Source organism: Dama dama, chromosome 5 (assembly GCF_033118175.1).
Source record: "Dama dama isolate Ldn47 chromosome 5, ASM3311817v1, whole genome shotgun sequence".
NCBI lineage: Eukaryota > Metazoa > Chordata > Mammalia > Artiodactyla > Cervidae > Dama > Dama dama.
The window spans coordinates 101055006-101082058 of record NC_083685.1 but is presented as its reverse complement, the minus strand read 5'-3'; the positions used below and the strand labels follow the sequence as shown (position 1 = coordinate 101082058).

At 47.5% G+C, this 27053-nt stretch overlaps 1 protein-coding gene across 2 annotated transcripts in view; it reads right to left on the bottom strand.

Moving 5' to 3' along the window:
• The window catches only part of ARHGAP44 (Rho GTPase activating protein 44), a 118294-nt gene extending 91618 nt beyond the window's left edge, over positions 1–26676 (bottom strand). For both annotated transcript variants that reach the window (XM_061143514.1, XM_061143515.1), the window contains exon 1: positions 26485–26676. In XM_061143514.1, coding sequence (XP_060999497.1) covers positions 26485–26537 — 53 coding nt within the window. In that variant the 5' untranslated portion in view covers positions 26538–26676. The remainder of the gene's footprint in view (positions 1–26484) is intronic.
• Between the last annotated feature and the right edge of the window lie 377 nt (positions 26677–27053).

Sequence of the window (27053 nt, the reverse complement as noted above, 5' to 3'; positions counted from 1 at the left end):
ATCCACCCCAATACTGGTCCCCTGGGAACAAGATATAAACCATACCATCGCTAAAATGAGAAATAAGCCTAGCTTCCCTTTAGACACCCCGCTGGGTTGTCTTTTGGCCCACTGGGAGGGATACCAACTGGAAGGGCTGAAAAAGAAAAAAACTTATCAAATACTATACTCAATACTGGCCTACTTACTCCCTGGGAGGAGGGGAAAAATGGCCCCAGTAGGGATCACTTGGATACAACACCATTTTACAGCTCAGTCTATACTGCAAACGCGAGGGTAAATACAAGGAGGTTCCCTATGTCCAGGCCTTTATGGCCCTCTACCAGGATTCCAGAAAAAAGGGAAAATATAAGCTTGAGGACTTTGATGAATGCTCTTCCAAAATCCTTTTAGCAAGGTCTGAAACAGAAGATCCCCTTGACCTTCTCTTGACCTCCTCTGCTTTAGCAGAGAGGCCACGGGGAAAGGAGGGCCAGACACGCCCGGAAGTCACGAGCCTGGACCGGAAGTCAGGAGGCTAGGCCCAGAAGTCACGAGGCTGGGCCCGGAAGTCATGGGATCCAAGGGAAGCCACTCCCAATCACCTCGGCTCCTCCTCCATATGTCCCCTCCCCCATGGGGTTACAATCAGGAAGTAAGCTTTGTCCTCCACAGAAGGAAAGGTCATCCTCAGACAAAATCTGCCCCCTAAGAGAGGTACCAGATGAGGAGGGGGGAACTATGCACGTTCATGTTCCTTTCTCTATGCAAGACATTACCCAATGCAAGGAACAATTGGGCTCATACTCTGAGAACCCCAAAAGTTTAAGAATGAATTTGAGCGTCTTAGCCTTAACTTCTCCCTCACCTGGAGGGATATAATGGTCATCCTCACCCGGTGTTGTAATGATGAGGAAAAAGCTCGAATCCTAGATCAGGCTAGAAAAGTGGCTGATGAAAGACAGCGGGTAGATGTCAGTCTGGCCCCTGCCAAAGAGGCAATCCCCTCTACAGAGCCAGACTGGGATCCTAATACAAGGGCAGGAAATGAATCCTTAAGACACCTCATTACTTGCCTACTACAGGGAATGACCCAGGGTGTCCGAAAGGTTGTTAATTATAATAAGATAAAAGAGGTTACACAGGAAGAGAATGAAAATCCAGCTATTTTTTGGGCAGACTCACAGAAGCCTTTAAAAACTTTACCGAGACAGATCTAAAAAGTATGGAAGGAAGAGTCCTGTTGGCCCATTCCTTCATAACCCAGACAGCCCCAGACATAAGGAGAAAATTACAAAATCTAGGAAAAGGACCAGAGATCCCAATTTCCGATTTGGTGGAGGAGACAAACAGGGTGTTTTTGAACAGGGACCGGGAGGAAGAAGCAAAAAGAGAGCAAAAGGAAGCCCGAAAAGACAGGAGAATAGAGAGGCAGACCTAGGCCTTGGCCCAACAACAGGCTAAAATCCTGGCCTTGATTCATCCTGCCACTATGTGAGAGTCCCCGGGAGAACAAGGAAGAAAAGAGGATCTTAACAATCCACCGCGGCTCAGCTGTACCCAGCGTGCCTACTGCAGAGAGGATGAGCATTGGAAAAGGAAGTGTCCACATCGCCCTAAAGGAAGGCGTATAGAGACCCCTACACCTGCTCCCTCTGTGTTACTCCTGGGCGACCGGGACTGATGGTGCCCAGCGGCTGGAGAAACCCCCGTGAATGGTGAGATCCAGATCACTCCTCTGTACCAGCTCTCAAATGGACACTATTAAAACTCTAAATTTCCTATATGAAAAGGGTTATCAATTATCCCCCAAGAAAGCTCAGATTAGCTTAACCCAAGTAAAATACCTTGGATTTATAATTACGGAAGGAAAAAGAATGCTCGACCCTCAGAGGAAATCCCTCATCTTAAACACCCTCTACCCCCAAACAAAGAAACAGCTTAGGGGATTTTTAGGAATGACTGGGTTTTGCAGGATCTGGATTCCTAATTATGGCAATCTGGTCAGACCCCTATATGAAAAGTTAAGAGGGAAAGAGGAAGAGCCACTCGACTGGGATGAGACCTGCAAGGTTGCCTTTAATGCCCTAAAAGAGTCTATCACTACAGCCCCAGCTTTAGGCCTCCCAAACCTGGGAAAGCCTTTCAGGCTTTATGTTTCTGAAAGGATAGGAACTGCTCTTGGGATGTTAGGGCAAATGATGGGGCCTGTATTACAACCCATGGCTTATCTCTCAGAACAACTAGATGAGGTGGCCAGAGGGTGGCCCACTTGCCTCCGGGCAGTAGCAGCCACTGCTCTTATGGTTAAGAAGGCATCTAAGCTCACCCTGGGTCAGCCCACCACAGTGTATATGCCTCACCACGTGCAAGCAGTCTTGGAAACTAAAGGGGATAGGTGAATGACAGGGGGAAGGATCACCCAATACCAAGCCCTCCTCCTTGACACTCCAGAAATAAAGTTGAGGGTCTGTCAGACTTTAAATCCAGCAACCTTACTGCCAGATCCCCCTACTTCCCCTTTGGATCACCAATGCATACAAATCATAGACAAGTTATACTCTTCTCGCCCGGACCTATCAGAGACATCTTTATCTGACCCAGAGGGAAAATGGTACACTGATGGCAGCAGTTTTGTAGAAAAAGGAGAGAGGAAAGTAGGATATGCTGTAGTGAGCCTAGAAGAAACTAACGAAAGTGGGTCTCTTCCCCCAGACACCTCAGCCCAGAAAGCTGAACTTTTTGCCCTGACAAGAGCTTTGGAATTAGGAGAAGGAAAGAGGATTAATGTGTATACAGACTCTAAGTATGCTTTCCTCAACCTGCATGCCCATGCAGCAATTTGGAAAGAAAGAGGGATGCTCAGTGCCCGAAGCTCTCCTATTAAACACAAAGAGCTCATTCTCAGGCTCCTGGAGGCAGTCAAACTTCCTGCAAAATTAGCTGTCATCCACTGCAAGGGTCACCAAAAGGGGCAAGAAGAGGCAGCCCAGGGAAATAGGAAAGCTGATCAGGAGGCAAAACGAGCTGCCAGGGAAGCTACCCCTGCCACTGCTATCTGCCCCCTTTTCCCCAAGGAAACCCTGACTCCAGATTATACCCCAGAGGAGCATTCCCGATATGCTGAGCGGGGCTGGGAGATTGGGTCACATGGGTGGTTTCAAACTGGTCAGGCCCAAATAATACTCCCTGATTCTCAGGTTTGGAAAATTACTAACTCCTTACATAAAAGCACCCATTTTGGAAGAGATAATCTGGAAATCTTGCTCAAGCCTATTCTCTACCATCCCCAGTTAGCTAAGGTTGTTAGGTCACACAGAATTGTGACACCTGTCTAAGAAATAATCCAAAAACCAGACCCTTGCCACCTCCTCTAATTAAACCTGTCCAACATCGGGGATCATACGCAGGAGAGGACTGGCAGGTGGATTTTACAGCCATGCCAAAGACCCAAGGGTTTTCTTATTTGCTAGTCTTTATTGACACGTTCACAGGATGGATTGAAGCGTTCCCTACTAAGACAGACAGCCACAGAAGTCTGTAAAGCTCTGCTGAAGGAGATAGTGCCTAGATTTGGGCTGCCTCGATCACTTCAGAGTGACAGTGGGCCCTCATTTACAGCCACGATATCCCAGAACCTAGCCGCATGCTTAGGCATAAAATACCGGCTCCCCTCATCCTGGAGGCCTCAAGCTTTGGGAAAGGTAGAGAGAGCCAACCAGACTCTTAAAAGGGCTCTGGCCAAGCTACGTCAAGAAACACATAAGTGGATACATATACTACCCATAACCCTCATGAGGGTACGTACATCCCCCAAATGGCCACTATTATTAAGTCCTTATGAAATGATATATGGACGTCCATTCTTAACTTCTGATTTGTTTTTTGATGAGGACGCCAATACACTCTTAAAACATAGAATTGACCTGGGAAGGTTTCAACAGGAACTCCAACGATATGGAGGACAGATCCTCCCTAAACCACAGGAAGACTTGAAAAATCCCCAGGTAGAGCCGGGGGACCAAGTATTAGTAAAGACCTGGCAAGAAAAAGGGAGTCCAAACCAGCTGTCCAAGAAATGGACAGGGCCATATCAGGTTGTCCTAGTAACTTCAACTGCTGTAAAAGTGAAGGGTCTATCTGCCTGGGTCCACAATTCTAGAATAAAACCCTATGGCCTACAGGAGAGGGAGACAGGGACTGAGACTCCAAAACCAGAGGACAACTATTCCTGTGAACCTGTTGAAGATCTCAGACTCTTGTTCAGGTGGAACCCCATCAACTCTCCCTCAGATAAGTAAAATGCATCATATGATGTTCTTCCTCTTTCTAATCGTATCTCCCTGTATGGCTATTAACCTCTCCCTAAATGAGGTATATACGCTTGCAAACCACACTGCTTCTCGACTCAACGTAACAAGCCCTTGCTGGATCTGCATTAATGGCAGAAGTTGGGGGTATGTCCAACCTATCCCAGGGTATCAATGGCCCACCCTTCCAGCCGAGCTATATGCTGTTACTCAGCACACCCCATCTGGTTGCAGTATGGCCTTTTGGGAAAAAGGGGGAAAAAACTTCATGCCTTGGTATCAGCAACAACTGTCTGTCTTTACCCCCTTGAGAACATCTGCAATCCCACCTGAGCCCTTATTTTCTCTCTTGACTAACATGCCCCAAGTGACCTTCCCTATCTGTCTAAAAAGCGACTCCCTAACAGGGGTGTCAGTGGGAAATCTAGACAACTCGCGATGTGGGGTGACCTTCACTGTTGATACTGATGGGAAAAACCGGGAGCTAGAAATTTCACTAGGGTATTACGATTTAGCCCAAAGTTTGGGAACTAGAGGTTCTGGCAGAACTGACACACGATACCTATCCCCGAACATGAGGCTCTCCTCGGATGCTATTAACCAGTCTCGAAAATCCATGTTCTGTTCTGAACAACCAAAGAACCACACCCATTCATCCTGGTTTCTAAATCGGGCAGGCAACTCTGACCCGTTATTCCCTTGTAGGGGTACCCACCCCTGAAAACCTAACCCTATGGTGGGAGCCTGAACGAAATACTCTCTACCTTGAGGACAAAACCCAGGATGCCTCACAACACTTAAATCCCTTCCTGAATGCCCTCACTGCTGCCGGTTTTGCAGCAAGTGGAGTGGCAGTCTCCTCCCAGCTGCTAAAGGACTGCCCCTGTTCCATTATGCCATGTTCCAGTTGTAAGGCAGATGGAAATCCTGTTCCTCTTTGGCAAACCCGTTTTGCTGCCCAACTTAAACCCAGTCACAGTGTCTATTTCATATGTGGGCATAAAGCCTATTTATCCCTACCACCTTTTTGGTAGGGAACTTGCTCCCCAGGGTATGTCACGCCCCACATAGATCTGGCCTGGAGTAATACCTCCTTGCCTTTACCAGTATATAGCAACCAGAGGATACGTCGTGCCGTAATACTTACCCCTCTTTTCCTGGCATTACGACTGACCACTGGTTTGACAGGAGCTGCCATGGGGGGAACTTCTTTACATAAATCTCAGCAGCTTTCAACAGACACTGCTGTATCCATAGAAAAAACGGTGAGGACCCTCCAACGCCTACAACCCCAGTTAGACTCCCTAGCCGCAACAGTCCTACAAAATCGTCGGGCCCTAGATTTATTGACTGCAGGACAGGGGGCACTTGTCTATATCTAAAGGAAGAATGTTGTTTTTATTATAACCAGTCTGGGCAGGTCCAAGAAGATATCAAGGGGCTTTTGGAACAGGCCACAAAGATCAGGGATTTGAGTTCAACAGGTGTATGGAGTTCTCCTTCTTGGCTCTCACCATTCATGGGTCCAGTGATAACTATCTTATTAGGCCTCCTATTTGGCCCCTGTATACTCCAACTCCTTACAAAGTTTATTTCCAGCAGACTCCAGCGGTTCCAAGCCAAATTGATGTTACTACAAGGGTGGAAGCTGGTTTCAGATGTGGAACACCCCAACTTAGATCAGGGAGAGAGAGACTTCTGCTCTGCTAGGCAGACCTATGCCCAGGCACAGCAGGAAGAAGTTACAGAAGAAAGAGACTTCCGCCCCAATTCCCAAGAAGCATCTTGAGTATGAAGTCTCTCAGGGGGCAGTTGTTAGGGGAAGCACACTGATTGAAACCGCCCACCCCGGCCAGGCACCCTAGTAACCATTTGCATAAGTTGTTTTATGACAGGAGATCCTGATAAGGAACACGGAACTAATAAGCCACCACCAACCGGAAGAGTTCAGGAAAGGTCGAAAGGAGACACTGCGTGTTCGTCCACTTCCCAGAATCCCTCTCACTAGCATCCATCTTGGCTGAGCGATGCGTGCGCCACCAGAAAGACTCTGAATTAGAACGATTGGCCAAAGACCACCCGGAAACTAATCCCATCACCATAAAACCCAAGACTGCGAGCCACACGGCAGAGCAGTTCTCCTGGGCTCCCTCACCCTCCTGCTCTCCACCTGGGCGCCCTTTCCCAATAAAATCTCTTGCTTTGTCAGCACATGTCTCCTCGGACAATTCTTTTCTGAGTGTTAGACAAGAGCCTGCTCTTGGGGCCCTGTAGGGGGCCTCCCCCTTCCTACAACAGTTCGACTCCATTCTAACACTAACTACCCAAAGTCAGAGCAGACCCCAGAAGTTAAGGACAGAGGGCTACGCAAGACTTCCCCTACTTCCGGTGCCAGCCCCGGTTTTGGGTGTCCCCAAGCTGCCCGTGATCTGCCCAGCTGGCTGCAAATTCAGGGCTTCCCCCATCTCCCTTAGGTGGGATCATTTCTTAGAATGACTCACAAAACTCCCTGAAAGTGTTCCTCTTAGGATTACAGCTTTGTGTATATGTATGATGGAAACAACTCAGTTGGGATTAGCAGATGCAGACTATTATATACAGGATGAATAAATAACAAGGTCCCACTGTAGAGCACTGGGAACTGTATTCAATCTCCTGGGATAAACCGTAATGGAAAAGAACATGGAAAAGAATATACATGTGTACACCTGAGTCCCTTTGCTGTACAGCAGAAATTAAACACACAACATTGTAAATCAACCATAGCTCAATAAAATAAAGAAGGATACAACTTGGGAACAACCAGAGGAAAGGGGTCCACAGAGCCAGGTGTGGGATGGGGGTAGATGCTGGGTTTCCATGGCCTCTTCTCGTGGAAATAGGTGCCCCACCCCCAGCACCTCAATATGTTCCCATCTAGGAAGCTCTACTGAGCTCCACTGTCCAGAGATTATATATGAGTTTCATCACATAGACAGGATGGATTGAGTCACTGGTCACAGCACTAGACACCCAGCTCCTCTCTCCTCCCAGACGTTGTTGCGCCCGCCCAATGTTCCAACCCTTCAATCACAAGGTTTCTCTTTCTGGAGACCAGCCCCCATCCTGAAGCCATCTAGGGGCCCACCAAGGTCACCTCATTAACATAAGAAAGGACAACGATTAACTCAAGAAATTCCAGGGACTTTTGAAGCTTCCTGTCAGAAATAGATGAAAAGGAGATGGTGGTGGCAGTTTAGTGGCTAAGTCAAGTTCGATTCTTTTGTAACCCCAATAACTGTAGCCCTCTAGGTTCCTCTGTCCACGGGATTTCCAGACAAGAATACTGCAGTAGGTTGCCACTTCCTTCTCCAGGGGATCTCCCCAAACCAGAGATGGAACCCGAGTCTCCTGCACTAGCAGGCAGGTTGTTTACCTGTGGGCCACCAGGGAAGCCCTGAAAAGGAGATCCTCTTCATTACATCACAGCAAGGGATCTATCCTCCCCGGAGCCTTCAGAGAGAGCATGGCCTACACCCTGGATTTTGACTCAGTAGCCTTTAGAACTGTCAGAAAACAACAATCTGTTATTTTAAATGCCCCTCCCACCTGGGTGTGTGGTAATTGATTACAGAAGCTGTAAGAACTAACAAAGTAGTCTGGAGCAAGGCTTTCTCTGTTGTAACTCTGACCTAAAATGGGGGCTCCAGTGTAATCCCCTCACCCCCACACCATCTATTATTTCCTGAGGTTCCTCCCTTCTCTTCTTAGCAACCCGCCCCCTGACCCCCGCTTCAATGCTTTGATTCCACCCACCTGCTGAGGACTCCTAACTCCATCACCACTAGACCTCCTCCTGAGCTCCAGACCCAGATGCCCACTGGAACATCTTCCCCTTGTGTTTCTCAGTGACTGGCAGGACTGCCCACCCTTTGCCTCAATCCCAAACCTCAGGGCAGTTTTATCTCCTGCTGCTCCCTCGAGTTCTACCAAGGTCCCCAAGTCAACAACTTAACTACCTCTGTAATCTCTCTGCATCTCCCCTCTTCATGACCACAGATCTGATCCAGGTGGCCATCACCTGGCTTGAATGACTTACCTAGTCTCCGAGTTCAATAGCGTCATCTCCTCACTGGTCCCTCTGCCCTATGCTTGCTCCCCTCTCCATTTGGTTTCCCATTCTGCATCCAGAGTGATTAGCCTAAAACCCAATCTCTTCCCCTGTTTAAAATAATAGCAGAATCTTACGCTTAGCCGGCTTATACTGTCCCAGAAACTATTTCAAGTGCTGTGTGTGTACTAATTCATTTAAAATATCATATTTTATCATATCACAAAATATATTTTATCATTTAAAAATCATAAAATATCTGGCAATTATTAATATACCCATTTTGCAAATAAGACAATTGAGGCTGACTGAGCCTAAGTGACACGTCCAAGATTTTACAAATCGTTAAGGGATGGAGGCAAGATCTAAACCTGTGGGAATCCGACATCAGAACCCTGGTCATGACCCCAAAAGTGTGGAAAGAGGTCCAATGATTTGGTAATTTACTGAGCAATTTACCTCTGGTCCTTGTATAAAATCCAAATTCGCTGAGTCATGACAAAAGTAGGCCATCCATACAATGTGTGCCCAGGCTTTGCCCCGCTGTCCCTGGCACTGAATTATGCAACCAGTCTCAGAAGTGTCCCACTTTGGACAGTAAATTAGACAGTCTAAGCCTTACTCCGACTGCCAATGACATTCCAAACACAGAGAATTTATTTGACTTCCTTGCGGTGCCACGCTCTACATCCCTTGGCATTTCCACTCCCTTATCCTACTAGAAATGCCTCGTCCTTCGGGTCTCAGCATCCATAACATCCTCCCAAACCTCACTCCATCCAAACACCATGATGTTCTCAGGATGCCACAAACAATGGACCTGTCACCCAAGACACCACCCACTGTCCTGGTTTAAGTGCTCTCCTCCTCACGCTCACGTTTCTAGCAAAGGACCCACCACCTGGTAGGTACAGTGGACACTAGACTCCCCTTCAAGAATGAAAGCTATAGGCCCCATCTCGTAGGAATGCTGCCATATGACGCCTTCAGCGGTCTACCCTCTGGCACTGCGCCAGCTGAAAGTCACCCTGTGTTCCAGTGAAAGGTGCAATTCCAACAACTGATCAATATAGAGATAAAAAAGGGCTCAACGTCTTCCCCCTAGCCAAGGACGACTCTGAAGAGACATCCGAACTCCAGACGCCAACCCAACAGGGAACCAGCTGAGACCTTTCCTGGGACTGCATCACGGCTTCATTTCTCCTTCTGCCAAGTCCTATTTCCATTCACTTCTTCCACACCTGCTGACGTTAAGAGCACTTCCGAATAACCACTCTGCGTGTTACTCTCAGTATCTGATTCCTGTAAACCCACCCGTCACCTACCACGACAGTAGGTGGTCAATAGCTATCTGTTAACGAATGACTTCTTTACTCAATACATTTCCACGACGACACCTTCCTCTTTGCAAATATGACAATGCAATGGCCTGGGTCTGGCTTATGGAAAAATCATACTTTCAAATTAAAGACATTATACTTACTAGGGACCGATTCTAAAGCCATGTCCTATTTTTTTGCTTGCAGAGTAAAATCCTGGTGATTAGGAAGGCACGACTACAAGCCTCCAGCTAAATATTGAGCGTGGAAAACCTCAATTTAGAGGACTCCAAAAACCCATTCTGACACCTATTAGAAAAGCACACATTGCCTCACTGCCAGCCCGTTGAGAAGTGCCCGCTCCCACTGTTTGCACAGCACCTGGGACAGCTCCGGACACGGAGGTATCAGCCCGGATCCCTGCAAAGGCACAGCGCCCAGTCCAGTGAGGGGAACAGAACTGACAGCAGCTGGAGAGACCAGAGCAGGATGAGAGAACGGGTACAGAAGAAGCAGAGTGTGTGGAAGCATAAAGCAAGACAGGATCGTGGGGAGAGACAGGCAGGGGTGGCATCCGAATTGAGCTCAGAGAATGAACCTCCCAGCTTCCGAGCCCCTTCTATATTCCAGACAGCGCTGGGGTCCACAGACTACAAGCTGAACTCTCATGATGATTCAGTATACCACGTTTCATATGTTGATACGAACCAGAGCTCTGGAACACGGAAGAAGGGCCCTGACAAATACAAAGCAGAAGCAACGACATTCTGACTCAAGGTGAAAACATCACCAAGGTTAAGACTTGAACTTCTCTGACCCACACTTCCAACGACAGTCTAAAAACTCAGTTTGAAGCATGGGTGGCCCCTGAAAAATTGATTTTCATATTCAAAATGCTGGGTTCAACCTAGCTGCAGTCTGACAGTCTACCCAGATGCCCTTTTCTTCCTCCCTTCTGGACAAGTACCCATCCCTCCCCCATGGAGCACTCCATCTCTACCCACAGGGGTCTCCCTGCCACTCGTCATCACAATCCTGCCTCCCCTGCTAGGGACCGAGTCAAAGATGCAGGCTTGCGCCCACCAGTCCCCGGCACCTCCTCCCTCAGGCACGTGGTAAGTCAATGGAAAACATGTAAATATGCTTCACAGGCTGCTCGGGGAAAAGAATTTGCTGTCAATGCAGGAGATACAGGAAATGCAGGTTTAATCCCTGGAGGGGGAAATAGGCAACCCATTCAAGTATTCTTGGGCTTCCCTAGTGGCTCAGACAGTAAAGAATCCGCCTGCAATGTGGAAGACCTGGGCTCAATCTCTGGATTGGGAAGATCCCTTGGAGAAGGAAATGGCAACCCACTCCAGTATTCTTGCCTGGGAAATCCCATGAACAGAGGAGCCTGGCAGGGTCCATGGGGTCACAAAGAGTCAGACACGACTGAGCACATGCATATAAACTGCCTTAGGCACCTAACTGCCTTAGGTGAGAGGAGAGGACCCTTATCCCATGATGGAGACCCTAGGGACTGCCCCACTTGTCTTAGTCATTTTGGGGCTGCTGTAACAGAATGCCTTAGAGATTCAAGTGGCTTCACATCAGCAGAAACGTCTCCCAGTTCTAGAAATTGGCAAGTCCATGGTCAAGGCGACAGCTGATCTGCTTTATGAAAATGTCTTCTCCTTGAGTCCTCATGTAGTGGAGGGGCCAAGGGAGCTTTCGGGGGATTCTTTTTTGGCCGCACCACACTACATGTAGGATCTCAGCTCCCTGATCAGGGATTGAATCTGAGTCCTTTGCATTGGAAACTCAGAGTCTTAACTACTGGATCATCAGGGAAGACCCTCCAGGGATGCCCTTATAAGGGCACTAATCTCATTCATGGCGGCCCTGTCTTCATGATCTAATTAACTCCTAAAGGCCCTACCTCCCAAACCACCACCTTGAGGGTCAGGATTTCAATATGAATTTGGGGGGAACACAAACATTTAGACCCAAGCATCTCTCTCCATGTCCTCTCGTGGGTTCATGAGCATGAAGACAAACTACCTCAGTTGCTGCTAGCAGCTGTATTTTGACCATGAACAAAAGCCAAAATGCAGGTGAAGGCAAAGCAAAGTGAAATGGTGAAGCAAAGTCTCCTTACAAAGTCTCTCTGAACTGACATCTGCTACTGTAATGAAAAGCACTCTAGGTGATACAAGTGATCCAGTTTTCTTTACTGCGGAACTTGAGAACCTTAAATAGAAATATAGATTGTAAGTCTCTAAGAAGAATCGACAGTATGCCACATTCCTTGCAGTCCGAGGATTTTTTTCCCACAGAACAAAACTTGATAAAGAAGGAAAAAGGCATTCTTCTGTCCATGAATTCAAAAGTATCATCTGTCCTGTGTTGCAGGAAGCCAGAGAGGCGAGATCCCAGGCAAGAATACACATAAAGAGGACGCTGCAGTAGGCGACGGTAGGGACACAGACGACAAGGAAGAACCAGGAATGTTGGGATGGACATGTACACACTACTGTATTTAAATGGATGACCAACAAGGACCTACTGTATAGCACAGGGAATTCTGCTCCACGTTACATGGCAGCCTGGATGGGAGGGGAGTCTGGGGGGAGAACGGATACATGTATGCAGACAGCTGAGTCCCTTTGCTGTCCATCTGAAACTATCACAACACTGTTAATTGGCTACAATTAAATACAAATATGATACAATACAAAATAAATACAATACAAAATAAAAGGTTTTTTAAAAAGATACAGGAATGAAATAACATATATAAATTATGATTCACAGAGAAATTTGGAAGAACTGACTGGACATAGAGTAGTGAGGAATGACCTCAGAATACCAGGAAACAAGCTCTCCAGGTCACTGCTGAGGTCACAGCTCCCTGGCAAAGTGACCGAGGTTGAGTCTTTGATGTCGCTGATTAGAGTCTAGTCAACCATCTGAGTGGACTAAATGGCCACCATCCTTTCTTGATCCTTTGGGTAGAAGTCTCTCGTATTCCTTTTGGGAATTGCTTCTCCCCATTTGGTCTGTGTGGACATGCGATGTAGTCAACTCCTTACCCTTCCTCGGTCCCCAAAGGGTTGGCCAGGTCACATGACCCACACCAAGCCAATCAGACTCTCTCCTGCAGTGGAATCCTGAGTGGCCCAATGACAGAAGACAACTGGGAGCTAACCCCCCTTTAAAAACATTTTTTTAATTGAAGTACAGTTGATTTACAGTGTTGTGTTAGTTTCAGGCGTATAGCAAAGTGATTCAGTTATACATTTATATAGTTTAATATACATGTGTGTGAGTATGTGTGCATGCTAAATCGCTTCAGTCATGTCCAACTCTTTGGAACTCCATGGTCTGTAGCCCTCCAGGCTCCTCTTTCCATAGGATTCTCCGGGCAAGAATAGTGGAGTGGGTTGCCATGCCCTCCTCCCGGGGATCTTCCCAACCCAGGGATCGAACCCTGGGTCAATCTTGCATTGGCAGGCAAGTTCTTTACCACTAGGGCCACCTGGGAAGCCCTATACGTGTGTGTGTGTGTATATATATATATACTTTCCAGATTCTTTCCCCATATAGGTTATTACAAAATATTGAGTAGAGTTCTCTGCGCTATACAGTAGATCTTTGTTGGTTACCTGTTTTAAATATAGTAATGTGTATATGTTATTCCCAAATCCCTAATTTATCCACCCCCCGCCTTTTCCCCTTTCAGTAACCTTAAGTTTGTTTGCTAAGTCTGTGGGTCTGTTCCTGTTTTGTAAATAAGCCCATTTACAGGGAAGCAACCCTTCTGAAGGTGGCCTCTGCAGGGCTGTCCTGTGGCGCCTGCACCTGGTCACTCCATTGATTTTTCTGAGCTGCCGTCCTCCTTTCCAAAGCTTCATTTTGACTTAAATTAGCTCTTCCTACGGCCGCAACCAGAGAACCCCAACTAGTCACAGGGATCCACTAGACCTCAGCTCCAGGTCATGCAGACCAAGTTTCAAAATGTGATGTGTCTTTCAAAAGTAGCCATGCACAAAGGCTATTAGCTGATCACTTCCTGTCGCTGCTGCTGCTAAGTCGCTTCAGTTGTGTCCAACTCTGTGCGACCCCATAGACGGCAGCCCACCAGGCTCCTCTGTCCCTGGGATTCTCCAGGCAAGAACACTGGAGTGGGTTGCCATTTCCTTCTCCGGATCACTTCCTAGGAGATGACTATTCTGTTCTGTGAAATGAGATCTAACATGAGGTCCCTTCCAGAGCATGAAGATAAGACGTTTCCCATGTTTGAAAATCAAGGCTGAGAAGAACTTCAAACATTTCCATTTAGACCTTCCAGGGCCCCAAACTTAACAGTATCACATGAGAACTTCCAGCTACATTTTACATTTGCCCACTTTGAAACGGTTTGATTTTTTGTGTGTGTGTTTATTTTTAAAGAATTTGGAAATTTTTAGAAAGTGCAAGCAGCAAGAAACCAAACCACTCCTAATCCTACCCAGAGATAAAACACTGCATGCTGAACTGTCCAGGCTTTCCTGATTTCCTTCCAGTCTGTTCTATGTACTCTTTACAAAAAAAAAAAAAAACTGTACAGTCTCAACTCTGTATGCCTTCTGTATCCTGTTTCCTTATCTTAAACATTTCTCCCAAGTCATTACATTTTTTTGAATGCTAAGATTGTTACAACTGCATAGATGGGCCAGAATTTAGTCATCCCACTAGCGTTAGACATTTCAACGTTTTCCAAATTTTTCCCTCCTGCAGACTCAAAGTGAAAAGTTAAAGTGTTAGTCCCTCAGTTGTGTCCAAATCTTTGTGACCCCATGGACTGTAGCCAACCAGGCCCCTCTGTCCATGGAATTCTCCAAGCAAGAATACTGGAGTGGGTAGCCACTCCTTCTCCAGGGGATCTTCCCGATGCAGGGATTGAACCCAGGTCTCCTGCATTGCAGGCAGATTCTTTATCGTCTGAGCCACCAGGGAAGCCCAGACTCAAAGTACAGCAATAAAGAACATCAGTGTCAGAACCAGCAAATCCGGGAGCAAATCTCAGCTGCCGTCCTTTCCTTACCAACTCTGCATCCAGAAGCATCACACGCTCACCTGCTTGGAGACTTGTGCAAACACTGGGGGTGTCTCCTGAGGGTGGATCTCTGCAGTCTCAGGGCCCCTCCTGCTGCTTCAGTAACTATGCTGAAGAGTCATGAAGATGAAACAGGAACATCTGTAAAGTGCATTCAAGTGTCTGCCGCAAGACATAGGACACACACCACCAAGAGCAGGTATGCACACAAAGCTTGTGCCCGCAATCCCAGCAGTATCCATGCCATGCCAAGTCACTTCAGTCATGTCCAACTCTTTGCAGCTCACCAGGCTCCTCTGTCTGTGGGATTCTCCAGGCAAGAATACTGGAGTGGGTTGCCATTTCCTCCTGCAGGGGTTCTTCCCGTCCCAGGGATCGAACCCTTGTCTCCTGCATTGCAGGCAGATTCTTTACCATTGAGCCACCAGGGAAGCTCCATACCAGTATCCATAAGCAAATGACAAAATAATAAAAGTTCGGTCCGCTTTTCATTTCCCTGATATGACAAATGAGCTATGACTATATACTCAAAGTTTCTCCTAAGTTTTAAAATCATAAAAAAAATGAATGCTTTTCTACAGCATTTGTTTTGTAAAGGTCCCTGCTCAGTTTATTTGTCATGTAGAAGTTGGTAGAGGCTTTTGCAGATACAGAAACTGCTTTTCTTCCAATACAAAGCTTTAAAAAAAAAAAAAAAGTACTTTCAAAGGGCACTCACTCCTTATCCTTTCTGATGAAACTGCAATCAGAAAACAAAATGAAGAATTCTCTATCGGCAGATGTTCATAGTATGCTCTTTGTGGATGGCTACCAACAAGACACTCTATTACCTTGAATGAATGTGACAGTGTTATTTTTATTCATGTCAAGAGCAGTTCATTAGCATTTCCAGAACCACCTAAACTGAAGTAACAGGAGGGACCCAGAGGCTACAGAGATCCACCTTCAGGAGAGAGCAGATGAGAGGGAAGCATTTGCCTGCACTTGACCTACTTAGGCCATAGCTCTGATGTGGTCTGCTACTGTCTTAGTCTGCTACTTCCACAAAATGGAGCTACATGGGCCTGGTGCACTGGGAAGACCCAGAGGAATCGGGTGGAGAGGGAGCTGGGAGGGGGGATCGGGATGGGGAATACATGTAAATCCATGGCTGATTCATGTCAATGTATGACAAAAACCACTACAATACTGTAAAGTAATTAGCCTCCAACTAATAAAAATAAATGGGAAAAAAAAAAAATGGAGCTACAAAGAGCACCCAGTTTCCAGCCATGCTTCCATGCTAAGTCATGTCCCACTCTTTGCGACTCCATGGACTGTGGCATGCCAGGCCCCCCTGTCCTTCACTATCTCCTGGAGTTTGCTCAAACTCATGTCCGTTGAGTCAGTGATGCCATCCAACCATCTCATCCTCTGTTGCCCTCTTCTCCTCCTGCCCTCAATCTTTCCCAGCACCAGGGTCTTTTCCAATGAGTCAGCTCTTCACATCAGATGGCCAAAGTATTGCTGCCATGAGTCAATAAAAATAAAGCCTATAAAAGACACTGCCCAGTCCTTAGTGACAAGAGACAGAGCTGTGGCTTTTGCGGTTCTCCTTTTCCGGGCCCATGAGGGACTGCCTTTCCCTGCCCCAGCTCCAGTCGGGGTGGGGCGGGAGATTTGCTCTAGCCACTGGATGTGAGCAGAAATGACATGTGTCACTTCCATAAAGAACCAACATATGATTCATCACATCCTCCACCATCACAGAGGTGCATGTGGGGCATGGGAAGAAGGAAAACCTCTGGCAAAGCTAGTCCAGGTGAAAAGAGGGAAACTCAAATTTGGCTGACAAAGGAGGTATGACTATATACTCATAGATTCTATTGGGTTTTAAAATTATTAAAAAAAAAAAAAGAATGTTTTTCTGTAACACAGGTTACTAAAAATGACTCAGGAAAAGATAGAAAACATAAATAGCCCACTGATCGCTGAAGAAACTGGGAAAGCTGCCAAAGAACCACCTCCAAATTCTGTCCTGGAAAGGTTGTTTTGAACCTTCAAAGAACAAGTAATTCCTAACCTGACCATCGCACAGGAAAAGAAGTGAAGAGTCTGTTTAACAATGTTATGGCTCAGTGGTAAAGAATCCACTGGCCAATGCAGGAGACATGGGTTTGATCCCTAGGTCGGGAAGATGTCCTAGAGGAGGAAACGGCAACCCACTCCAGTATTCTTGCCTGGGAAATCCCATAGACAGAGGAGCCTGGAGTCCTGCAGTACCTGGGGTCACAAAGAGTCGGAGAAGACTTAGCAACAAAAGAACACATAGGAATACTGAATGCCCAAATCCTAAACAACTAAATCTAGCAATGTATAAAAATAACTAGCAACATAGTCAAATAAGATCAACTGCAGGAAGGCAGGGAGAGCTCAATACTAGAAAATCCACTGAGGCTCAAGAACGTAAAACACAATGTCTTCATGTGTAGGAACTGGAGGAACTATCATTGGTGTATCACCAGCACAGAAAACAATGCCTGGAACATAGTAAGTGCTCAATAAATATCTATGGCATAAATTATTGAGTGAATATCATAATAAATTAAAGGAGAAAAATACATGATTACCTCTAAAGACCATGACAATATAGTCAAATTTAACTTCAGTGCCAAAGAAAAATTCAAAATAATAAATTTATGCAACATGTAACATGATTAAAAACAAAGTCTCTCAAACCAATTATCATGCATTTCCAGAGATAATAAGACAGGGAAGTTCACATTTCACCATATATTCATCAGTAGTTTAACTCTGTTCTACAAGTCCTAGACAAGGCAATTAGACAAGAAAATATGGTAAGTATAATACTGGAGAGGAAGAAACAAAATTACTATTTGTAGAAAATATGATTACTACTTGGAAAACTCAATAGACTCAATTTCTTTTAAAGTACTTATAAGCAATGAGAAAGTTTGGATGAAGGTGATTAAGATAATTATATAAGAATCAACAACTTTCCTACATTCCAACAATAAAGAGTAAGAAAATATCACTTAACAAAAGACTCCAACCATTAAGGCTACAGTAATGACAATAACAAATTACCTAAACATAAAAGCAAGATTATTCAGGACCTTTGTAGATAAAAACTAGATTATAGGATCATAAACAAACTTGAATAAACATGTCATTCCCAGACAGAAAGAATTCTCATCATACTAAAAACTGCAAAATTGTCAATTTTCCCCAACTTAATGCATACATTTTAAAACATACTAAGAATAAACCAGAGAGCAAAGCCAAAAGAATATAATCAACATTTTTTTTTAATAAGGAAGCTATTTGTAGTTAGCTGTGATTAAAGCACAAGATCTTTAGGCAAAGCTGCTGAGTCCTCATTGTCAAGCCAAGGAGTTGCCCCAGATGAAGCTGGGATGAGGGGCCCAGACCAACTCCACTGCACTCCTGCCCAAAGGATGGGATGTACCGATCCACTCCTGCTCACCTGGGCAACAGAGCCCACCTCAAAACCCTGCTCAGTGCCAAAGAATTGATGCTTTTGAATTGTGGTGCTGTAGAAGACTCTTGAGAGTTCCGTGGACTGCAAGGAGATCAAACCAGTCCATCCTAAAGGAAATCCACCCTGAATACTCATTGAAGGACTGCTGCCAAAGCTCCAGTACTATGGCCCCCTGACGCGAAGAGCTGACTCACTAGAAAAGACCCTGATGCTGGGAAACATTGAGGGCAGGAGGAGAAGGGGACAAGAGAGGATGAGAGGTTAGACAGCACCACCGATTCAATGGACATGAGCTCTGAGAGAGAGTGAAGGACAGAGGAGCCTGGCGTACTGCAGTCCACGGCGTCGCCAAGAGTCAGAAACAGCTTAGCAACTGAACAACAACTGCTCTTTAGAAAGAAAAACTAAACATGACACCTATGTGACATCACACACCAAAATCACAGAATTTGACAAATAAAAGATCTGGTGGCCAAATAAAATTATATAAATGGTAATGAAAATGTGTCAATATTTATGTAATCTTAGGCTGGGAAAAGTGTTCCAAAGCATAACATTTAAAGCACAAACCATAAATTGACAGACTTGAGGTCATGAAATATTAAAAATGACATAAAACAAAATATCAAAGGCAGAGAAAACTATAGCGAGAGTGCATGGAATAAGACAAAGTGTACATGCTTAATAATATTAGCAACGACCTTAAAGTCAATAAGAAATAGTCATGAACATGACTGTAAAGAAATGGGACAAAGACCTATGCAGGCAACTCAGAAAAGGCCACAAACATCCAACAGACATAAAAAATGCTCAACCTCACTATAGAAATTTGAGAGGAAAAAGGTTTTGGTTTTATTCAGGTAATTAACGAAGTCATAAAATTAGCTACTGATGTAGTTGGGGAGAAGAAATTAACAATTCTTCTGAGGATGAAAACAGAAAATGTGAGTGCAATTCATATATATGAAATATATACTCACACAGTCTTAAAAACTCACTTATTCTTTGGTCGAGAAATTCCATTTCTAAGACTTCATCTAGGAAAGTAAACCCATAGGAAATACTTGCTACCTGATTACCAAAGGACCTCAGTGGACTCTAATGTAATATTATATAGCTTTGAAAAATCATGCTGTAAACACAGCTATTGACATGGCATGATATTCAAAATATAACACAAAGGGGGAAAAGACAGGTTGCAAAAAGCACATAGCCAACGGTCTCTATTTCTTTAAAAATAGAAATATACCTATTAAAAACTTGGAAGACTACATCCAAAATATTACTGTGGTCTCCAGGTAGTCAGATTACTGGTTTGGGGGCTTTCTGTTTTGTTTTCTGGCCACACCATGTGGCAGGCAGAATCTAAGCTCCCAATGAGGGATTGAACCCGAGCCCCCTAAAGTGGAAGTGGGGAGTCTTAACCACTGGACCTCCTGTGAAGTCACTCCAGGTAGTGAGATTGATGATTTTTTTTTTTTTTTTTTTGGCTTTTTGCCCACCCACAAGTTTATAACTTTTCTACAATAAACAAGTATCATCTACATAACCAAAAAGAAAGCTTTAAAAAAAGTAAATTGAATTCTGTGGGAAAATAAACATTTATCCTAAAAATAAACTCTGAAGTTGGAAAATGAAAGCAAAAACATCTGCTTCCTGGACAGAAAGGAGAGTTTAAAATTGTTAGACAGCCACACACTTCCCAAAGGCAGCGATGTGTCAGGTGCCAGCTTGTTGGGACTCTCTGCACCCAACGGGAGAGCCCTGACTCCCCCCACTACTGGTCTCCCCACACTTCTCTCCAAACTACCACTAACTCCGTGCAGAGTTGAAGCTTACCTGTATTATTTCCCATGGTCGTCAATATAGCATTTGAAACACATGTTGTTATCAATATAGCATTTGAATTTCTTGATTATTATTAAAAGAGATCAAGAGATCCTTACTAATCCCCTCTAAAAGAAACAACCTTCAACTGAATGACTGTTTTGCTCAGCTACTGATTCACTTTGTCTAGAGGGGAAACAGTCCTTATCACCCATCATGATACATTTCTTCGATGGATGGACAATGGGAAGGGGAGTCATTATCTGCTGCTGAGAAGAATGGCTCCCTGGCAGTGACTTGCAGGTCTGGGAGAACAGTCCTGCAGGAAGTCCTCACAACCGGGAGCAGCCCAGCCCGAGGCTGCAAGCTGGCAGCTTTGCATAGTGAGGAGCCTGGAAGACTAAAGCAGAGAATACGTTCCAGATCTGCTAGCCTGTTCATCCGTCGGTGAGTACATTCTGTTTCTCTGTCATACACATACCGCAGCAGGTGGCCTGACACAGGCTTCCATAAAACTAATGAACAACTTCACTCTGAGACCTTACAAATGTGCACAGTGCTCCTTGGGAGACAGGTTTGGGTCTGCCCAGCCCTGTTGCATAAAAGAAAGACACAGGGAAATATAGGCAGGAGCTAAAGAGTCCGATGACTAATCTGGAGTTGGTTCTGACTTTTCCGTGATGCCCTATCAACTGGGCCATGGCTCTTAGGAGGCCTGCTGATGGGCAAAGTAGAGTCTCAGAGACACCTTCAAGGAAAAGATCCTCGTTGGTCTTGGCTGCTTTGGCTCGAGCCAAGATGTCCGCAGCACCAGTGCTCCCGGAGGCGGCTGCATCCTCGGCATCTCTCTGGGTACCCCAGGTGGCGGCTGCATCCTTGGCATCCATCTGGGTACCCCTGGTGGCGGCAGTGGCATCCTGAGCACTGCACAGAGGCGGTGATGCTCAGCCCGCCCGCCTCTGCCCCAGAAACCAAGCCTGCTCAAGGTGGCAGGCTGAGCAGTCTAGGAGTGGAAGACGGGGCTGTGCAGACCAAACTTGACCTTCCACTCCCCCAACTCAGAGCTTCAAGAACCAAAGAATCCAACCCAACTGGACTTGCTCCCTCCCACACTTCCAGAGCTCCTTGTCTACTCTTGAGTTCCTTGAACATCACCCTGTTTTGCACACGAGCACTGAGGGCTTCCCAAGTGGCACCTGCCAATGCAGAAGACATAAGAGACAGGGGTTCAATTCCTGGGTCAGGAAGATCCCCTAGAGAAAGAAATGGCAACCCACTCCAGTATTCTTGCCTGGAGAATCCCATGGACAAAGGAGCCTGGTGGGCTATGGTTCATGGGGTCACAAAGAATTGGACACGACTGATGTGACTTAGCACGGAGCCCATTGACAGCCACCACTGGCCAGTGGCTGTGGGCGTCTGAGAAGCCCTTTACACTGGGAAGCCAGTGTTTTCAGAGGACTGAATGGGCACAAGGAGCCTCACCAACCATTTCCTGGGTCCTCGATATAAGCCAGGCTCCCGTTAACTCTTAATAGACATCTAAGGCAGGGGCTGCTATGATATCCACCACCCCTCACTGGAGACTGAAGAAACCTCCTCCTCACCAAGTCAAGGTGCCAGTTTTACCTCCATTTTCTCAGTCACTTAGTGTGTTAGTCGCTCAGTTGTGTCCGACACTTCTGTGACCCCATGGACTGTAGCCTGCCAGGATCCTCTGTTCATGGAATTCTCCAGGCAAGAATACTGGAGTGGGTAGCCATTCTCTTCTCCATGGGGATCTTCCTGACCCAGGGATCAAACCCAGGTTTCCTGCATTGCAGGCAGCTTCTTCCGTCTGAGCCACCAGGAAGGCTAGTTTTACTTCTATTTTCTGGGTCACCTAGCAGGTCTCTAAATCTTAGTTCAGGCTTCTATTTCCACCCAACACAAACCACATTCCATTTGCAGAAAAAAATACTCCATGTCTTTCAGAGTGCCTCTCACCCCAGCAACCGATAGACTCTCCGGAAGGTAAAAAACCTGGTATCCTAAGTCAGCATGAACTGATTCCTCCCTTAACTCCTGCTCCATCCTTCCAAAGCCCAGGCGTGCAGCTGTGCTCACGCACCGGTACCCCATCACCATCCCAAAAGGAGAGAGGGGCTGTTTCCGGAGCCTCTTGCATCCTCGTCTATGACACCGGGATCTCTCATTCATCTATGTATTCAGTTGCCAAAGAATTTCAGAGAACCAACTATATGCCAGGCATCAGGACAGCTGTCCCTGCTTGCAAGGAGCTTAAAGTCTACTGGGAAAGGTAAACAAGACAAGATAAAAGTTACAGTACACAAAAGAAACGGGTTTTGTTTACTCTGCATGGCAACACTTCATGAACCAGGGCAGAGCAGGCATCCAATAAGCATTTACTGGATGAATGAAAGAATGAGCATACAAGCCAGGAACAGCATCTGCCCAAAGGTACTTGTGGCTACTATTCACGAAGCATGCACTGGCTGAGCATGGTTTTGGGTGCTTTCTAGGGGTAATCCCATGACCTCATTGCCACAATCACCACATCACTGGTACTCAGTCCAAGCTTGTACTGCTCGCCACAGAGGAGGCCAATAAATCGAGAGATGAGCTGTTGGAGCAAGGAACAGTGACTTTATTCAGAAAGCCAGCAAACCAAGAAGATGGTAGACTCGTGTCCCAAAGAACCATCTCGCCTAAGTTAGAATTCAGGCTTCTTTTACATTAATACTAAAAAGAAGAAGAAAAGGGACAGTAAAGTCAAACATTTCTTGGTTTGGGTTAGCCTCCAGAGGGGATGTGTTAATTTCTTCCTCCCTGCAGTCATTCACAGGTGGGCCTGATCAGGAAGTTTCCTGGAAGCTAAACAAAGGTATTTTGGCTTTATGTTCATGACCTGGGGGGCAGGACTCCCAGAGATGGGCCATTATGTGTAATTTATGCTTATAGGCAATGTCCCTTTTGTGATGAACTTGTCATAGAATACAAAAGGTCCTTCCTTATTACATGACCTCAGCACAACACTTATTATGCCCATTTTGCAGATGAGGAAACTAAGGAGCAGAGCCCAGCTCAAGATCCTGTAGTCAGTAACCAACCAGCCAGATCCATCCCACTCCAAGGCCAGTGCTACCCGGAACCACCAGGCACTTGGTGGTACAGTCTGGAAAGTCAAGAGATGCTTCCCAAAAGATGGGCTGAAGTGAACAGAGAGGAGAAGGAATGTGTGCACAGATGGGAGAAGCAAACCAAGGAGGAAAGGACACTTTTCCTAGTTAACTGCAGTGGGCTTGAAACTTTTCCCAGTTGCTGGCACCCTCTCTATGGAGAAGTACTGACTTCAAGAGAAAATACTGCTAACTCCATAAGGTATGTGTAAGTACAGCATTTCCTCGTTGTTAAAGAGACTGGATCTGATCCCTGGCAGTTTTATATCCAGAAGACATCCAGAACCTACAACTTACAGAAGGCAAGCCGGGTGAGATGCCAAGAGGTAGAACCACCCTCTAGCCCATCTCTTAGCCCTCCCTCAAAGACAAAAATGTCATCCTTTCAAAGACACAGGGAAAGCATCCAGTGGCTTGTTAAAGCATCACTTGGTGGTCCATCAAGGCCACACCTAAATTCCAAGCATCCAATCCCACTGCCTTTACCAAGTCGAGAAATCAAGAAGCAGTGTTAGGATCATGCCTTGGTACATTCTCCGTAAGAGAAAGTGAAGGCTGCCCCCTTTTACTTATCTGCATGGACCCCACGGTCAACTGGATTAATCAACCATGAACTGAGCACCAACTGCCTAGAAGGCATTGCACTATACAGACTGAGCATACAATGGCAGTCCGTACATTCTACGGTTTTGTGCTTGTAAGAAGTCAAAAAAATGAAAAAGAAGAGCATTTCAAAGAGTAATGAGTGCTGTGACAAAAATGAACAAGATGATGGGGGGAGTAGGGCCTCTCAAAGGTCTCTGAGCAAAGACCTGGATGAAGAGGAAGAGGCATGCAGGAAGAGCAGACCCTCAGGCAAGCAGGGGAAGTGGGAAACACCTGGAACAAGATCCCCAGATAGAAATGAGCTTGGTGCATTTGGGGCAAGGAAGGCCGTTGTCGATGGAGCACAGAGGAGGAGGGGTGGGCAGAACAGAATGAGAATGAAAAGACCAGGAGGGAGTCAAGTCTGGCTGGGTCTTGTAGGCCCCTGGAAAGATGTGGGGCGCTCAGTGCAATGAAAGGCCACTGGAGGCTTTCTAGCAGCAAAATAATACAAACTAGTTTTTGCCCTAAAAGGTTCACTCAACTCAGAATGTCATCAAAACAGATAGAGACTAGTGATTAACACAATAGGGGGCTAGTCCCCACACTACCTGATAGAGAGTCAGAATTCATCCACACGCCAGCAACCAGCAGCGTCTCCATAAACAAGTGGAAAGTACCTCTTAGTGACCAGCTGCTTGGAGCTCCAAGAATATGTTTTCAAATTAGTAAGAACACCTGGTACCTATTCTGAAACCCAACCTCCATTCTCCCTTGGTCATTCCATCCATGGATGAGGCTGGAAACCAGCTTTTATGCCCAAGGTTTGTAGTAAATCTTCCTACTTTGAAACAAGTCCTGAAAAGATACAGCTGGGTTTTAGGGGTACCGGGGAGAAAGCATGAACACCTGGCTAACATTTTGCTTCAATGACCGAAGTGAAACCTCAAGACCAAGTGAGAAGGGAGACCCAGGTCTAAGGTTATGGGTCCCCGGTCACGTGGTTGGTCTGGCATGAAGACCTGAAGACCCATGCCAACCCCTGGGGTGATGCAGAAGTCAATCACTAAAGACAGGTCAACTGGACCGTCATCTGCTAAATGTCCCAGACAGGAAAACACGGTTTCCGCATCCAACATACCGAAAGGCAGCCCACGTGAGGCTCTATCTGTGGCAATACCATGCCAGAAATCTGGGCTAATCTGACTCTGCTATTCATAAATTCTCCCCCCTGTGAAAGCACATGTGTTTGGGAAAAAGGAAAATGCATCCAAGTCCATTTTAGACATGGTTGCTTGGGAGCCATCTGGAAGCCTAACAAGCCGCCCGCACCCCCCTGCCCTCAAATGCCCACCGTAATTAGGGCAGTGTGCTTACAAGGGTGTTCAGTGTCCCCCAGGAAGGTCCCCACTCCCGACTGGCCAGATGCCAGTTGGGGCTCCATTTCCCACCCAAGAAAGGTATTCGGTTTCTTGGTAAACCTAGTGGAGGGCCCTCGAGGTATTGAGCTCCTACTTGAACGGCACCCAAGACTGGGTTCTCCGCTTTCCGCCGGCGTTAAGACAGCACACCCAAATTCCTTGGCCACAGAAGCAACGGAAATCTCTCTCCAGGGACAGAAGTTTCACGAAAATCCCTCTCTACCTAACCAGTCTGTGTGCAGAGCTTGGGAAGAGACCCACCGGAACCCTTATGTAACAGGAATAGACGCCGGCACCCCACACAGCGGCCCCAGGAGACACTAGCCCAGATGTAGCCCATTTTGGTGATGACAGCCGGCGGCGGGGTCTTGCGCTAGGATCCGGTTCTTTCCAACACTGGGGCCGGGGTCCACTCCCCCGCCTCCCCTACCTGGCTGTGATCTTTCTGCTTATTTCATCTTCCAGAGGAGTTGGGCCTCCTCCTCTGCAGCCTTCACCGCCAGCCCGCCCCCCCGCCCCGCCACTGAAATCAGTCTCAGGACCGAGCGACTGCCGCGCCATTCCACCAGCACCTTCCCTGCAGCGGCCCCCACCCCTACCGATCTCTCCCCGCCACCTAACACCTCGACAAACCCGGCCGGGAAAAGAGATCCAGCATCTCGCCCAGCCAGAGCCACCGGAGGGGCAGGCTCAGCTCTGTCAAGCCGACCCACCAGGCCCAACACGCACCACCACCCCCACCCCCACCCCCCGCGCGCCCCCGGACCCCCCGAGGAGCCCCGAACTCGGAGCAGGAGGGGCATGCATCTTCGAAGAGCGACCGCGGGTCGGCGGCCTCCAGCACGATCAGAGCGAACACCTGTTTCCAGGACGCTCTGGTGCCAGAGGGAGAAGGGAGTTCCGGAGTGGGGGTGGGGGGCGTACAGGGAGGACGAGGTGAAGGGGCAGCTGGGGACGCAGGTAAAGGATGCGTCATTCTTCGCGCTTGGCAACTGGAGCCCCGGAGCGGCGGGCAGAGCTCCAGAATGGCTCCGGGGTCCGAGAGAAGTTCGGGGAGGGGGGTCGCGCCCGCGAGCGGCGCCCAGAGCTAGGGGAGAGGACCCGCGGGGGCCGGCGCGCCCGCTCCATCACCTACCTGCGCGCGCGCGGGGGGATACAGCCCCGCCGCGCGCCCGGCCCGCGGGTGACCTACCTGCCCACCGTCTGGTTGGCCAGCTGGCGCATGCGGTTGAACTGCTTCTTCATCGTGGCCCCGCTGGCGCGCTAGCCCGGAGCTGGGGAGGATGGAGCAGCCCGGAGCCCGCCGCAGGGTTACATGGCTCCCGCGCCGAGCCTCCCGGGCGGCGGCACTGCGGAGCCTCCCGAGCCGTCTGGCCCGCGCGCGGCTCCCTCCCGGGGGCTCCACCGCCTACTCCTCGTGCAGCCGCGGAGCCCTCATGGCCACGCCCGGGCCGCCCTGGGCGCCGCCGCCGGGTCCGCCCCGGCCGCTGCCCCCAGCCCCGCTACGGCGCGGGACCCGGGTCTCCGCAGGCTGGCCGCTGACCGGCTGGCCCGGGGAGGTGGGGGTGTGCGGGGGGGGGGGGGGGGTGTCCCCGCTGCGCCTGTGCGGAGGGCGCCGTGCATTCTGGGGCCTGTAGTTCCGCGCCCGGCGCCCACCTCGCCACGGTCCCGGGTGTCCACGTGGGGCCAGCGGCTCTGCACTTCAGCGTTCTAGGAAGGGAAAGGTTTTCCTGCTTTAGAAATAGCAAAGTGGAACCGAGA